Source organism: Balearica regulorum, chromosome 5, assembly GCF_011004875.1.
Source record: "Balearica regulorum gibbericeps isolate bBalReg1 chromosome 5, bBalReg1.pri, whole genome shotgun sequence".
Lineage (NCBI taxonomy): Eukaryota > Metazoa > Chordata > Aves > Gruiformes > Gruidae > Balearica > Balearica regulorum.
The window spans coordinates 66,393,556-66,410,627 of NC_046188.1; the positions used below are offsets into that span (position 1 = coordinate 66,393,556).

The 17,072-nt window shown below is 44.4% G+C and overlaps 1 protein-coding gene across 2 annotated transcripts in view; it reads right to left on the reverse strand.

The window, feature by feature from the left end:
• NELL1 (neural EGFL like 1) overlaps positions 1–15,502 on the reverse strand; it is a 291,777-nt gene extending 276,275 nt beyond the window's left edge. For both annotated transcript variants that reach the window (XM_075755361.1, XM_075755362.1), the window contains exons 1-2: positions 15,299–15,502; positions 10,906–11,034 (exon numbers count right to left, since the gene is read on the reverse strand). In XM_075755361.1, coding sequence (XP_075611476.1) covers positions 10,906–11,034; positions 15,299–15,347 — 178 coding nt within the window. In that variant the 5' untranslated portion in view covers positions 15,348–15,502. The remainder of the gene's footprint in view (positions 1–10,905; positions 11,035–15,298) is intronic.
• Positions 15,503–17,072: the final 1,570 nt, after the last annotated feature.

Here is a 17,072-nt window from a genome sequence, read left to right on the forward strand (position 1 = left end):
GATCCAGTTTTACACGTGTTGCACTCTCAGAGCATCTTTGCAATCTTCCAGCTTACAAAAGATCTATATATATAAAATAACAAGAAAAAATAAAACAAAAGGGGGACATGACACAGAACTAAGTTTTACAACACAAACTTGTTCACTGTAGGAGGTGTCTGTTCCCACCGATGCCAAGTGGAAAACTCAGCTTCAGAGGGAGGAGTCACCCGTAAGTACAAGGGGAAGACAGACTCAGTAAAATAATCCCTGCAGCTGCAGTGATCCTATACTATTTTTTTGCTGTTTATAGCACAGAGGACCAAGGAGAAACTCAGCTGTAACTATGTAAGAAATGTTATCACACAAGGAGGGAGGACAGAAAGGCTCTAACGAGAGATTTCTGGGAAGCCAAAACACCAGCGCTTAGCTACAGTATTTATTGCTCAAAAATAGTGATTCATAGATGCCCGTTGTCAGAATTACAGAACCAACTTTGCTCTTTTAGCAGGCATACAACCTACATAGCGACTGATTTAGACAAATGTTTTAGTGGACATCAGGTGCCAAAACCAATTGGTTTTGTCCTTTCTATTAAAACAAAAAAAAAAAAACAAAAACCACTAATGCTCTGCATTTTGTATCATTGAATAGGCCACAAAAGGCAAGGCAATCACATGATATAATGCCATAAACCAGCACAGTATGACATGATTACTTCACACCATTTACGTGGCAAAAATGAAAAATAAGAGAAAAAATGTCCCCCTCGTGTCATTTATACACCCACACTGCAGGTGGCAAGATTAATCTAGAAATTGGCATAGAAGAAGTAGGTTGAGGCCTCAAGTAGCATCTAATCTTTATTCTTGATAGGTAGTACAAGACAGCAGGGTTTTTCACCACAGGAAATGGTCCATGCCTGGCTCTTGCATTAGCTCTGATTATATCTGCCTTTGTGTACTTTTTAAAGGTACAAAATCTTAAAAAAAATAAAAATCATTGTATGCATTTAAATTTGCGTGATATTCATTTAAAATAACACCACTTTCAGGCAAAAGATGTAGTTCTGTTTAGAAGTATTTTAATCAACTAGGATGAGTGTAAATATTCTTATAAAATGGATATTAACACATTTCTACTAACATTGTTTTGAAAATGAAAAGATCCCTCTTGGGGTCAACATCAACCATAACGGGCCGCTTTGTTTCATTGCCTACGCTGAGAACTCAATTCGTCAGCGTTGCTTTTCCCTCCCTCCACATTTTAACTCCACAGTGCCAAGCAATGCTCCGACATTGCTCTCTTTTACCCCAGCATCGGTCCAGCAACCCAGACCAGCAGCATCAGGTGCAGGGACTTGCCTGGAACTTGGGCAGGATTCTCCACTCAGGGATACTCTGCGCTGCGCAGGGACTCGCCTCAAGGCAGCACAACGCAGGTACCAGCTCTGCTTCACCTCAACTTCCCAGAGCTCTGACTAGCACGCGTACCATTTATAAGATATTACAGAACGATATTCTTATTCCAGTTTAATACATGTTTACTAAACAAGTATTTAATAAAACCTGATTACATGCAATATGATGTGACGTAAGAGTATCAGTTTGCCAAAATCCTTTGCAGGAAAAAGACAATTTTTGTTCTATTTCTGTTCTGATGAAGGTATAAAAAACTCAAAGTGTCATTCTTTCTTTATTCTAAATTGATTTACTTTCATTCTAAGCACCTAGATACTCACGTGGTATGGAAGCATGCAACACTTACTAGCAGTATCAGAAACTAATTTCTGCATCTCCCTTTCTGCCCACTGAAGAGCAGAGACCTTTTATTTTCTTTCTGCTTATCGTCATTACAGGACTTTGTCAACAGGTTGCCAGAAGCATTCGAGGCTTTTAGCATACTGCAGAAATACTGAAGTGCTTATCCCACTTCTCCTCTGTACCTACCACCATGGCAATGAAGATAGACAAGTAGCACAATTATTGTCTCCCAGGAAAGCAAAAATAACTGCCAAGGACAGAGGCAACGTGTGCTCAGAATTCTTTCCTAATCATTGCAGACATGATGGGGAAACCCCAAAAATGTCAAGTAACACAAGGCAGCATGACAATATTCAGGATAGAGGAAAGAAAAAAAAAAAAGAAAATTAGAAAATTGGCACTGTCATTTAATGTGAGTAGGTTTCCGTTTTAATCTACACTGACTCGGGGCGGGGGGGGGGGGGGGAAGGAAGGTGGTGTTTGAAACAAGAGGATGTGCAAAAAGAAAGTCTGTGAGGATTTACAAGTTATACCTTCATATCAACATGCTAGATAAATTTTACTCCTAGACAGAGTTCTAACATAATTCAAACATTAAACAAGAGTGGAAACAGCCAATATTGAATAGGTATATAGAGTACTTTAAAAACTACTTGTGGGAACTGACAAAGTTAACAGTAGTTTACATATCTTCAAAGCATTGTTCAATAATTATGTGTCAAGTGATCGTTTATTTCCTCCATTGAAGATGATTCCTCTCACTCATCCCCTCCTAGCTCATTGTATTCCAACTCCAGATCATTTCTCTGTTCTCAAAATGGCCTGTTTTGCAAAGGGGGAAAAAAAAAAAAAAAAAAAAAAAAACACAACCCAAAAACCTTAGCCTAATGATTTCATTGCAAAAAAAAAATTCTATATATTGTATATACAAAACACATTAAAACATTAGCTATATTAAAAAAAAACCCAAATATAAATGTGAAGTTAGACAGATGTTAGGGTTAAAGTCTCACAGGCAAACCTTGCTCAACTCTCCAGGGATGCACATCCCAAGACTAATCTTAATTAAAGGATCATGCATCCTTTCCAGAGGGTCCCTGCCTCAGTCAGTACACAAAGAACAAAAAATATTTCTTTAACAAACAGGATCTGAAGTTTTCCTTTATTTTTACTGTTCAAGGATCACCTTGAACAGTAAATCTACCATATTCAAATCCTTCTCCAAAGACAGAACAGACCATGACCAAGTTAATTATTCCAGCAGAGTATCTGAGACCTCTACAAATATTAATGAATTCTTTTCACACCACTTGTTACAGGAAAGGGCATCGGTACCTCAACTTTACAGGTGAACAACCAAAGCACAGCAAAATTAAGGTTCTAAATCGCTAATAAAAAACCCCACATTATCCAAGTTGTATGCTCAAAAAACATTTGTTAAAAATTAGCACACATCACAGATACTTTACAGCACTACCATATCTGAACTTTCAGTGCTTTTCCCTACCTAACGCTGCCTCGTCCATAAGCAAACCTTTACTCAGTCCTGCCCCCCTAGTCTAAGACGGCAGTCCTCGGGTTTCCCATCCAGGCCCTAGCCCCTTGCCTCTCGCTCCAGGTTGCTTCTCCCAACCACTGTCCATAGCTCCCCTTACCAGGCTCTTCACCCCTACACCTCACTCCCTTTCCCTCCGGTCAGAATCCTTGTATCGTCCCTGTCACAGCTTCTCTGCCCAGCCATCACCAGCTTCCTTCTTGGCCTCCAGCTCCTCACCACAGCTGATTCTCTTCTCTCCCCTCCACCTCCCCATCCGAGTCCCAGTTTCCTTGCCCTGCCTGTCACAGCTAATCTCATCTGACTGTTTCTCACCACCCACTGCCCAGCACCAGCTTGTATCACCCCCTGGCTCTCAGGGGACCCCAATCATCCCAACTACATTATTGTCACTTTACATACCCAGTCCTTCCCCCTAAATTTCCAGCTTTATCTCCCTCTCCTTTCCAGCTTCCACAGAGGTCTGGGAAAGAAGGGAGGAAAGCAGGAGAAGTACTTGAGATCCCAAAAAGAGATCAAGACCTGGTTGCCCATCCTGCTGATGGACAGAAGCCCAGAAACCATCCCCACCAGAGAAGTCACACTTTCCTCCATCCTCTTGGGTGCAGCCAGCCCAGCTGTTGGTATCTTATTTTAACTCTTATTTTAGCAGTGCTTTACAGAGCAGCTTTGACAAAGGGCTGAAAGCACTGACAGAACTCTCTGGCCACTCTCTAGGATGGCGGGCAGCTACCACAGCTCCTAAGGGACATAACAGCAGATGGACATCCCAAGGGACAAGCACAGAGGAAGGGTGAAGATCCCACTCTCCTCAAGGGAGGGGACAGCCCCTATTTCTCACCACCTCACAAAACTCCGTCACAGAGGAAGACACATGCTGGCCTGGTCCCCACCATCTTCATGCAGAGATCCATCCCCACCTCTGCTCGTCCATGGTCATGAGCCACCACCATGGGCAAGCAGAGGTGCCCGTTGCAGCCTTCAGGACCCTGAAAGAAATAGGCTTAGAGTAAACCACCGATTCTGCTGTCCCCTGGTGAGAGGAGGATCTCAGAAGGGAGATCTCAGTGGAAAGAAAGGGGAAATGGTCAAAATGTAGTGCCAAGGAAGCAACAACGCCTGAAGTGTTACCACACGATTGGGGTGAGAGGCTGACCCACACCTCAGATATAGATTCTATTTTTGCTTACACATACAAAGGCTTTTTATTTGACAACAGCTGCCTTTCCTTCCTGAGGTCCCAGGAACTCGGGACAGGTACCCCACAGGCAACACAAAGTAAAACCCCAAATTCACCCCGCCCCTGTGGAAACCGGCACAGACCTACGCGACAGAGGGGAAAAAAATCTCTCACTCTTCCTTTTTTTAAAAAAAAAAAAAAAAAGTTCAAGTAGTTTGCAGAGTTTCCACAAAGATACATCTGTACTGCCTGGCAAGGTGAGGAGAGGCGGGGACTGCCCTGTGCAGGACACAACCGGTTCCAACTGCCCCGCCTCAGGGCACAGCCCCGCCCCCTCTCCAGGCTGGTGGCGCCTCAGGGAAAACATGTTTTAAAAGGGCAAAAAACCTCATCCGGCTGGAGCGAAGCAGCGAGCTAGCAGCTGCGCAAGCACTCGGCTGCGAGCCCAGATGGGCGGTATGCAATATCTGGTAAAAAAAGAAAAATATTCCTTTCCAACAGCGCAAGGGGCATGTCTGCTTTGCCAACCACATCCTAGTGTGTGGAGGAGCGGGTCGCCGGCAGCCTGGGGAGGGGCACCCAGAGGCTCTGCACTGCTGCCGTCCCGAAAACTCCCAGTGTCCCAGCAAGGTGGGGTATTCAGATACCAGCAGGCACGGAAAAGGTTACTGGAGCTACTCTCTTTTACGACAGCTGAAGGCAGCACAAAGATTTTGAGTCACCCATGTTGTGCCTTCCTAATTTTTCTGCTACTGTAAGATTTCTGCTCTGTAAAAATGATACTGCTTATACTTAATATTTGCTATAAACATACCAGGAGAGATCACACAGAAAGCAATGACTCTTGTTGTATTATCTCGTGTAAAGAGGGACCAATACTCTGAACTCTAAAATTAAAGTTTATCTCTACTACTCAATGCGGACCTCCCTGCCGTTCACCCTGGGAAGTGTAATTGCAATTTTCCTCCTCAAGCTGTTATCTGCCTCCTCTCACTCAGTCCCCAGCTCTTTTCTGAACTCCGCAGCTCGCACACCTTGCACATTACAGTGACATAACTGAGCTTTAACACTTGAAGTGGATTAAAACCTCAGCCATAGCATACAGGTCACTGAGACTCGGGTGAGAAGACGTTCACACGCCGATGAACAAAGGCAGCAGCCTACTCACCCAGCCTTTGGATTTACTGAGCGCACCTCAGTGCTGAGCTACTACCCCACGCACACAGCCAGGGCATAACAAATGTATCCTGAAGACTGTCCTAGCAGAAGCACAGCTAACGTTCCCGATATCAAGGCTATGCGCCAGCTCCTGACGACAATATCAAACCCCTTGGACTTTGTACCGCAAAAGCTGACTTTTAAGACTCAGACTCCTAGAGTTGGATCTGGAAACACCTCTATTCTCTAAGCAAGGAAAGAACAAATCAAGGAGGAAGGTGTCAAAAAAGAAAAATCAGGATCCATAACACACTGAGAGGAAACACCAACAGAGAGGGATGTACTGCATCTGGCAGCTCAAGCAAGTCTGCTGGGAGCACCTCTACCCGATTGGGACTGCATCTTTGCTCTCTCTCTCTTTTGGCCTGAAGCAGGACAGCCCTTTTGTTTCAGGAACTCAACAAGATTCACTCTTTTCTCACAAAAACATTGCCTTTCTCCGTGCTTTAAGATACTTACTATTCTTTCACCTTTCCTATTGGAGCCACAGCTGTACAGAGAAGAATTCGGTAGTCACCGGTACAAAGTGGGAAGAAAGAGGATGACCGAACTCTGTGCTGCAGGAGCTGCAGGCCAGGTGTTTCTCTTATAAATCCAATGGTTGTTTAATACAAGCCAAGAAACTGTCAAGGAAGAAAGGACCGCATATAGCTAGACTTTTAACAGTACTTGGTGGTCTAAGTTACTGAGTGCTACACGCAGTAAAAAGATCATTCCTAATTTAAAAACCAAGTTGAAAAATATTTCCAGGTTGCTAGGAAAGGAAACAGCAAAGCATTAATAAACTTCTTGGGGGAACTGCTTTAGAAGTAAAGGCATTAAGCCTCTGTTACTTCAAGAGATGCTGAGAGAAAAAGAATTAAAAAGAAATGGGCATAGCCGACAGGTTGTAAAAGGAATAAAATTTTACTTCCCCAACGAGAACTGAGCACAGAACACAAGTCAGACTGGTTAAGATAATCGCATAATATAACAGCTAGGTTAAAAATCGGGCTCAGTCTACCTAGAGACAGGATGACCAGTTAAGCACCTCCTCTTGCCTTATTTATAATGAGAGCCTTTCTCTGCCACTCAACTCAAGACCCTGCTGAGGTTTCCACCTACAGGGTCAAAACAAGCCCCGCTTCCCTGCTGCCTGAAACACAGAACACGACTGAGCCCCACTAAGAGGGCCACAGCTCGGTGTTTCTTAATGTGCTAAAATTTATACTATAATCCTGTTCTAGGAATTTCAGTATGCATTTTGTCATGTTTGTAAGATACTCTTTACAAATGTCTTTCAGGCAATGTTTGTAAGACGTTACTGTAATGCATTGGGTGGACAAGTAATATTTTCAATACATTTATTTGAGGTAGATTTCTCACCCATCCCCAGAACTGTTTCCTTGAATTCGTTGGAGTCCTGGTTGGAGGTGAAGAGGTGTGGGGTCAGACATGAGGATCTTGGGTGCCCCGTTCCCCAAGAGCACTCTAGTCGAGAGTCTCCACTTGCCCTTCTTTCTCCCTTCATGCTCGAATAACCAATCTAGACACAAAGATTTTCCCCCCCCCACCCTTGTTCATATAAATAAATAAAAGATAAATAGCTAAGACACAATAACGTTAGAGACCTTAAGAGAGACTGTTTGCAGAATTGCAATTGCAAGTTAGATAGCTACATTTCATCTAATTCGCGCTGTCGGCACTTACACTGCTTTTCAGATTCCCTCATCCCCATTTCACAGAGAATGGAACTGAAACACACAAATAATGGAATTGATCAATTAAAAATCAAACTGAAATACTCTAATAATCGAAGTCCATGCCCAACAGGACCACTCAGATGACTACACTTAATTACAGGTTTCTATGCTTTTCTGAATTAGGAACAGATTTGCTTGCCCAAAGGCAACCCACATCTCTCAATTGCCGCTTTGATTCTATCACGCTGTCACACAATTTGCGATGGAGCTGAATTTGTTTCTTTGCCTGTAAAGCTGCTTCACACAGAAATCTGAGTTTCCGCTCTTACTGCAAATATTATTATCAAATCAGAATACTCCACTGGCTTCACTGAGGTTGTCTAGGACTGAAATTGCTAACTCTCCAGGGAAAAGAGTGCTTCTGCATTTTCTCTAGAATAAATCAAATTATGACATCAGTCCCCAGCAACTTTGTAACACGCAGTACGTCACTTACTGTAAGACAGCTAACATCGCCGATCAAAAATCTAGTTAAAAATAAGTTTCTCTTTCTTTTGTGCGTGTCTTCCCATCACACCTTTCCTCATTTCTTCTTTTTGCCTCTAGACGCAACTGAAAGAATGCCCAAAACTTATAAAGCTTCCCATTTCAAAGAGTTTAATTCACAGAAGAAGAATCTTGCTTAGGAAAACAATCCATATTTTCATTACAGCAGGACACATAACTGGTTTGGGGAAAAATTACCATTTCTCTACCTCAAAGATGTAGACTTCCAGGGACACACAAAGGAACGCACTCAGTTTGAACAGCTCTAGTAAAGCCATTTTAGGAAACACCTCTTACAAGACAGAAAATGATCCACGGGGAACCTTTGTGTAAGCTCAGAGCGCTGTTACATTGCTGTAAGGACGCTGCCAAAGGCGGCGGGCAAAGCAGACCCTATGAAAACCGCACACCAAAGAACGTACTCACAAACTCTTCTTCTCTCTCATCTCCTAAACTAGAAAATCCTCAGCGGTGAAAGCGCCTGAGTGAAGAGGTCTTCTAATGTGGCTCCATGTTCAGCAGTCAGCCTGCCAGGTGAAGCAGGTCCTCCCCTGCCCAGAGCCCCAAAGGCAATGCTGGAGTAGCGCAGTGCAGCAAGGCACAACAGACATTAACCACTCACGTACAGTAAGAACTAATCAAAGCAAAACTTTGCTGAAAGGACCACATCTTGGAGACTGGAATAGTTGGTTCAAGAGGCTACAGTTATTTTGGAACCAAGCACTAACTTCCAGCCTTTTCTCTCCCCTGGGGGTGTCAGGTTGGCTGTTTTTTTGTGAATCTCTACGGGAAAAAGTATCACTTCTAACTTCGGCGTAGCGATTGCCCGCACACTGCCCTGAGTTCTATATCGGTTTTACTGTATGGCGCGATAAAAATCAAAATTAAGTATCTCCTGGTTCCAGCCAAAGGACGTGGCACACAGCCAAACTGTAGTTGTAAAGTAAGTCACCTCTGTTAGTAAAAGGGAATTCATACAGCTGCCTACATACTGCTGACATTTAACAAATAACAGATACGAACAAGCAGGGAAGCAGCCAACAGGGTGGCCTTGGACTTCCAATCCGTCTGACAACAGCAGCAAAAGACCCCTCACAGACCTCTCTCAGGATGGAGTAATAGACCAAGGGTCTTCAGCCTTCTCCCAGCCCAAGGGCTGATGAGCTTAAATGAAGACAATAATTTTCCCGAGCCATCTTCCAAGAATTTTTATACTACAGGCAATATCCAAGCACAGGACCATTCCTGTGTGCATTAGCAAGAAGAATTTCTGTTGTGGGAATTAAAAAAAAAACCACAAACAACCAGCAGCTTTATTTACCTAACCACAGACTTCAAACTGTTTATTCACTTTGTACAGTGAATTTCTGTTTGGTGCTTCCCATAAGCATCTTCCAATTTATCTGCTCGTGTGGACTTTACAAGCTTTACCTTTTTTACACTAGTCTTCCCCAAGTCTGTAAACAACTGGTGGTGTCCTCCAAGGCCAAAAGAACTTAATATCCATAACATCTTCACCGTTAGCCTTCCAAAGCTACTTTCAGTATCAACAGTTTCAATTGGTGTCCTGAAAAACACATCTCAGTCTTCTTCCCTGCAGTTCTGACCACCGGTCTGTGAAAACTCACCATGACAGTGCGATTGCGATTAGCTGCACGGAATATCAATTGGAAATACTAAAATTTTGTAAGTCAGTTAGGCCATTGCAGTCCTTAGAAGAATGACTGTACTTTAATATTGTTTGTTCATAACGCACAAACCTGGAGTCAAGGTATCGGAAGAAAAACAATTGGTATCCTTAAATGATTAAGTTAATGCTGCTCTTCTCGACATTAATCTGGGAATCAGTGACAATTATGCTACTCATCCTATCATAAAAGATGGGAAATATGACTAACAAATTCTGAGGGGGTCTCCAGAAGTCTCTCTGCTCTGGCTCCTAAACCGGCCTTAGCCGGGTAAAGAATGAACTAAGCTTATAGACTCGCTTCTTTTATTGCTTATAATAAAGTCAGTTAGCATTGCAGATCCAGAACTAAAACTAAATTAGATCATAATTGTTTGCCTCTAAAAGATACACAGCTACACAGAACAGTTATCAAACAGGAGACACTAACATGCACACTTCAACACAGAGTAAAGCACAGTAAAGAAAAAACAAACATAGAAAGCCTCCACAATAAAAATGTTCCTAACCGTGCTTTAACATGCATGCTAATCTCAACTGCTATAAATGTCTTTCTCGCCTAACAAGTATTGTAGCAACTCAGTGCTTCCATCCCATGGAATGTTGTCTTTTAATCCACACCTTACTTAAGTCCATGGTAAAACTTGTTAATTCATTCAGAATTTCACTCACTAAAAATAAAAATAAATAAATAAATAAAACACTTCACAAGCATTATCTTAGAATATTGAATAAAAAAAAAACCCACAAAAAACCCCCCACGATTCAAAGTGACTTATTCTGTACCTGCTACTCAGCTCGGACAGTTAAATGCAATACTGTTCCATTTTCTCACTTTAATAGTTTTCACAAACTTGATGAAAAACTTGCTACATGTTACTAATCAGCGTCAACACTTTAAATGCTTTCTCATAGTTACGTAGCTTCAGTTGTGTGTGCGTCTGCACGTGTACAATCACAGAGAGAACATTCACAAGAATACAACCGAGTCCATGGCTTGGAACCGCTTTGACTTATTTGGTTAGAAGCAAATATTGGAGAGTGTTGAAAACCTACCCAAAAATATTTCCCTAAAGATCTGTAACCTCAACTGCCTGACAGTACACCAGAAAAGGGAAAAAAAAAAAAAAAGCCATATCTATTTCATGAAAGGAACAAAGACTATTTCCAAAAAATAAAAAACAAATAAAGCAACTGTTAAGTACGCCCATCATTACAGGGAATCAATTAGACATCAAAGTTCTTATAAGCTGATGCAGGCAGAAGTGAGATAGGAGAATTGAGGTTTGTCTTACCTTGGAATAGAAATGCTTTGCTGGCATTGTGTAGTCCCGACACTTGTGTTACCCCAAGGGTTGTATTCACAAGATCCAGTTCTGTGATGATATCAATTTGTAAGTCAGGATCCATTCCAAATCCTAGAGCTGTTGGAGGCACAGAGAAAGAAGAGATGGAGAGAAAGAAGAGAGGGAGAGTTAGATCAATTTTTATTTCAAATTGGGTAATGAAAAGAATGGAGAAGAGCATCTAGTGCAGACATTTCTAGTACCTTCACCCTCACACACACACTGTATACAGTAATTACTTATAAGACAGTAATTCTGCTGAAGGAAAGAAAAGCTATTCTTTTCCAATTCTTTCAATTAAACTTTTTCCTTTCCGCAGATCTTACTACACACAAGTTAAAACATTCTAAAACTGATACATTAATCCAGGATCTTCACAGGGCTAAAAAGTAATGAATAAATAAAAGTATAACCACCTATGCAAAAAGATGGAAGAGATTTGCAGCATTCATCTATTGACTACATGATTTCCAGGGAGACGCAAGGACTGAAAATTCCTCTCACATTTCATACTCAGCTACGACTAACAGATCAGGCCCCACAGCTCCTTGTCTAAACGTAATCTGTTTTCCCAACTGGACAAAAGGATCCCAAAGGAGATACGGTAGCAGGACAAAGCACGCCATCCTGTAGTCCAAGAGCCCTGGGTGACTCACAAAACTGTGTGATATTGCTTCGGAAGCACAGCTCCGTATTTCAGCGCAGTCAGTGCCTGTGAAGCGTGCCAAAGCCTACCTACAAATAGCAGACATCCATTCACCTAAACCAGCAGCAGTACCTTCTGGTCTGCAGGAGCACCTACAGGAGAAGCACACATCTAAACCTAAAATTTAGAAATGGCTTATGCCCAGAAAAAGACTGGGCACTCCTTGAACTAGTAGGGACCTGATGTGAAAGACACACACTCAAACAGTTTGAAGGTGCTACGTTCAAATGTTTAGGGCAACTTGATGGTTATGGCACACCAAGTTCCTTGGTGGGACAGGCTGGGAAGAAGCCAGCCTGACCACGGTGTCTCTCTCAATGTAACAATAGGCACAGCATGAGATCTGTGCTCAAGACATAGGTCAAATACCTCGTGTGGGATCTAAGCACTTTCCTAATGAAATTTTACACTAACATAATTAGTAATGGGAACAAGCTTCAAGACTGAAATCCTGACACAGCTGAAGTCAATGGTAAAAGTCCCACTGACTTCCGTAGAGCAAGGACATTACCTGTAAAGCACATCCAGATTGATTTCCACTGAGCGGACTTCACGTTCAGGTCTAAATCGATTCATTTGTTATTCCGGGACTGTGCTTCTGGATCAGTTAAGCAGCAAATATCCTACTTTGAGTCTTTGAAAGGCTCTAAGAAATTACCGAGGTGTACAGAACGAACAAGAAGTTACGTATTCTACTCATAAATCATCTGTACCACAGCACTTTGTCCTTTCCTTCACTCAAGTATTAAAACTTGTTGGAATAATGTATCGTGCTAATGCAGAGGATACCACTGCACAAGGGACAGAGTAGTAAAAAACATTGAAAAGACAGCTTTAGGAGGTCCCTAGCAACCTTACTCTACAATGAAAATTGACATCTAAGGGCACCTGGCAGAACTGAAGCTCCAAGAGTGCCAACATATCCAAATGAATACATACACAGTGCCTTCATAAGGATGCGGGCATAAGTACCTTTTTGTAGAAAATTAAAATTACAGAATATGAACCTGGATAAACTTCCCCAAAGGTAAAAACTTCCCAGATAATCAGCAACATCATCAGGCTTTTAGTACTACCTTTGACTTCACCCATACCAGACACTCAGGCACTGAACAACCACAACTGACACTGCTGTGCACGCTGACAGGCCAACTGATCGACAGGAGAGAACTTATTCACCTATTGACTCCCAGCCTACAGCAACTCTTGAGTACAAGGGCTGCAACCTACAAACTCCAGACACAAACACATATATAAATACAGGGAACAGCCTTTCTGGGGGGGGAAAAAAAAAAAAAAAAAAAAAACCACCACCCAAACAACATAAAAACAAAGATTGTTTTAGAAGAAAACTAGGAGGACTTAGTATTTCTTCTAAGGTTTTCATTCAGAAGAAAAACAGCACACTGTAAATTACATGAACTTATCTATCAGGAAAGATAGCGTCTGCTGTCCTTGCTAAGAACAGAGTATGCTTCTCCTCATTTGAAAGGGGTTAGATCTATTCAGATCAGCAAAAACCTACTAATACAAAGGGAGGTCAAGTAGGGACTAAAACTTGCTCAACGGAAAGGACAAACTACGTCCAGTAAGACAAATCTTGACCCCATTACAGTCAGTGAAAGCTCTGCCACAGACATCAACAGGGTGAGAACAGAAACCACATCCAGCAAGTATAGGCACTCCCATAAATCACAGTAGCTCCCCTGCTCTATTAAAGCTGTTTATTCCAGCCTGAATACCCGAGGCTCAACAAGTATAGATCACTGTAGCTCCACAGGCTTCGATTTATGCCAGTGAAGGATCATGTGTGACAACTTCAGTGTGCCCCCTTACAGCTTTTAAAATGCTTTCAAAACCAGAGACTATTTCTAACGTCATAGCAACTATTTAGCAAGAGCATACACTGTTTTAAATAGCTAGTCCTTTTCCTGTGTGCTTGCTCTTCAAACTGCAGCAGGCACTCAAAAGCCTGGTTAATAATTAATAAACAACAAATCAGCAGCTTCAGTATGATAACCAAGTCTCCTTTTCCCCTGTGGTCTCCCACAGTCTATCAGAAAGATACCACAGGCATATCAACCGCACTTGCATCTAGTATTTTATGCTGCCTCTCTTCAGTGGAACAAGCAGCTGGAAATACCGTTTCTTTCTGAAGTCAAAATTAACCACCAACCCGTCTGCTCTCACTGGAAAACTGTGCAAAGCTCGAGCCCGATCCTAACTTATGTGGCTTTCAATTCCTATTTAAAGTAATTGGGCCGTTGCCCTTAAATCAGTGGCTTACACAAGCAAAACTCCAAGTGATTCAGTCAGGTGGGCGGGAGTAGAAATCATCTCAGGACTTGGTGGATTTGGCCCAATGTGAACTGAAGGCACTACTGTAGATTAGAGGATTAAGCCATGTAATTATCAATGATGTCACTAGGAAATCCCTAAAAGAAATTAATTCTGCCTTACAGCTCCGACAGCTTGTATTCTCTGCTTGCGCTTTTATCACCTACAGCCAAGCACCAGCAATCATGCCACGCTCCATCTAGCTAATGCGCAGCCATGCAACGTATGCAGCGCATTTATAATTTCCTCGACATGTGTAACGCGCCATTTGGAAATGGAAAAACTTTAAGTAAAAGCACACTCCACAACCAAGTCATTCCCACGTACCCATGTGCAATCATTCACACGGTAAAGAGCGGGCTCTAGGAGAGGCGTTTTGCTCTTTCCTCTCGCAGCTTCAGCAGCAATTGTTGCACACAAAGAACTTTCCGAGTGGCTTCCCAATTCCAAGGAGTGGAGTTTCGGGTCCTACAGACCCTTTCAAACGTCTGTATGCACTACCAGCGGTAACGCCACCACGAAAGGGACAGGTGGGATTTTCTTCCAACTATTTTTATGTCGCACCTCTCAAGATCTGTAGATTTTGAAGAGGTAATAATTACCATAAGAATAATCATAATTTTAAAAAGTGGATTCCTTTGCACTTCTGATAATTGTGCTGGGTAATTTCCTTAAGAATAGCTACGAGCACCAGCGAGAAACGTCCCCCTCACGAGCTCCAACCCAGGGAGAGCCGGTACCCGGGGAAAGAGAACAAAGCCTCCACAAGGAACAGCAAGCGGTACTTCGGTCGCTCAACGCCGTAGGAAGAGTGGAGCGGGCACAGCATCGGCAGGAATAACGCGCTCGCAGCCCGCCTCCCGCTGGAACGCGGCTTCCCCCCGCCCGCTACCGCGGGCAGCACCGCCCGGCCGGACCCCCGGCGCGGCCAGCCCGCTCCGCCCGCACAGGTCCCGTCCCCGCGGGGCGCAGCGCGCCCACCGCTTTCGGAAAACTTTCCCTCGCCTACCCCAGGGCACCCGCGGAGCGGCAGCCCCCCGGGGCTCCCCACTAGGAACGAGCCGGGCTGCGCCCCGCCGGAGACCCGCGCTCGCATCGCTCCGCACAGCGAGGGACGCCCGGCTCCGCCGCAGCGGCGGCCGACGGAACCGGAGCCGCTCACGGTCCCCGCAGCGGGCACAGCCCGCCGCCGCCGCCCCGCAAAGTTTCCGCCCGCCGGGCGGCGGTCCCGGCCCTCGTCTCTCCCGGGGAGGCGGCAGGGGCGGACACCGGCCCCACAGCCCCGGCGCGGCCCCTCACCTGCCCCGGCGGCGGCCGCACACGCCCAGAGGAGCAGGAGGAGACCCATCGGCGCGGCGCGGGCGGCGGCGCCCGCCTCCCTCCCGGCAGCTGCTGCGGAGCCGCGCCGAGCCCAGCGGAGCCGAGCGCAGCCTCCGACGCGCGGAGCGGCTCCGGCAGGCGGCGGCGGCTCCGCCCGCTGCCCAGGCGCGGCCCCGACGCCCCCGCAGCGGGGGCTCCCCGCCCGCCCCCCGCCGTGACGCGCGGCCCCCCCGGGCCTCGCCAGCGCCGCCGCCCGGCCACGGCCACGGCCACGCCACGGAGCGTGGAGCGGCCCCCCCCGCTACTCCCTCTCCCCGCTCTCAAAACGTTTCACGCGGGGAGCGGAGGCTGGAGGAGCAGACCCGGCTCTTCTGCCCCCCGAAAGATGAACTCCCCACGGAGGAGGGGTCCCCGCCGCCCGCTGCGTTACAGGCGGCACGTCCCGCAGCCCCGAGTGGGTGCGAGATGCGGCCACGCAGCTCGGCTGGAGGCTGCGTGAGCGCGGGCCAGCGGCGTGTTCTTTTGCCGCCTCCTCCTTGCTCTCGGCTTAAAAATACTAAAAATCAACCCATATTAACTATTTAGTCTTAGTAATAATTTAAGCCTGGTATGAATAAGCAAAAAGAAGTTCTGGGATGTAATATGGAAATCTGTACCCTTCCTCGAGCTTCTTGCATGTCCTTGCTCAAGTCACTTAACTGCTCCCTCTTTCATGCCTCTAAAGTGTAAAAAGGAGGTAAAGTATTTAAAGATACTGGTGAGTCATCTGAGAATCTGCTCTGATGGCTGTTTTAAAAACCTGCCTTCAACTATTTCTTCCCTTTAGCCTTTAATTTGGCTTGATCTTTGGCAAGAAACAGATCACCACGTGCATCAGTTATATGCAATGACTCTCCCCCATAAAACACCTGATTTCAATTTGAAGTAGAGATTACAGGCCCCACATGGAGTTCCCATCCCACTGAGCAGGAGCAGAGTGAGATTTCCAGCTGATCTAGCTTTGCTACCGTTCTAATCAAGCCATTTCAGCTGTAAAGCCAGAGGATCCTCCTCTCTGCTGCCTCCCCTCATCACTTTGTGGTTTGGTTCTGCACCACGCAAATTCCAGCCATCTTAAATGTAAAATAATCAGCTGTACATTTGGATAAAGTTAGCATGGCACAAAAAAAAAAAAAAAAAAATCATGCCCATCTTAGGGGGCAGTTGCATTCGCACACCTTTACATTAGCTAGAGCAAAGAGTATAACTTGGTTGCCTAATTACTTAATTAGTAAGATCTCTGAAAACAGCTGTTCCTGACTACAAGTAAGGTGATGCAATGCACTCCAGGAAATCTCTGGGCTGTTCATTCCAAAAGCATGCCGGTAATTTATGTCCAGTGTATCAAAAGAGCTTTTACTCAAATGTAACTTTGTATCTTCTTGCTTTTGTTTAGGATGTTATTAGCACCACTCTAAGCCATGGAGCATGAGAAGAAGTAGTATATGAGTATGCCTGTGAATACATAGATATATATCCATAGCAACAAGAAAAAGAGGCAATGGTACATCAGCAGGTGAAGACGCACCCTTCAAACCCATCTTGATACAATAATTTTTCTGCATAGTATTTACCCTGTGATTTAAGAGGAGATTTCTTTCTGTGAAATAGGTCTATACATCCAATTCATGTTAGCTTAGCTATGTTTGTGCTTATCTGGTAGTAAAACCAGGGTCTATCTATACACAAAATTGAATCTAATTCAACTCAAGTT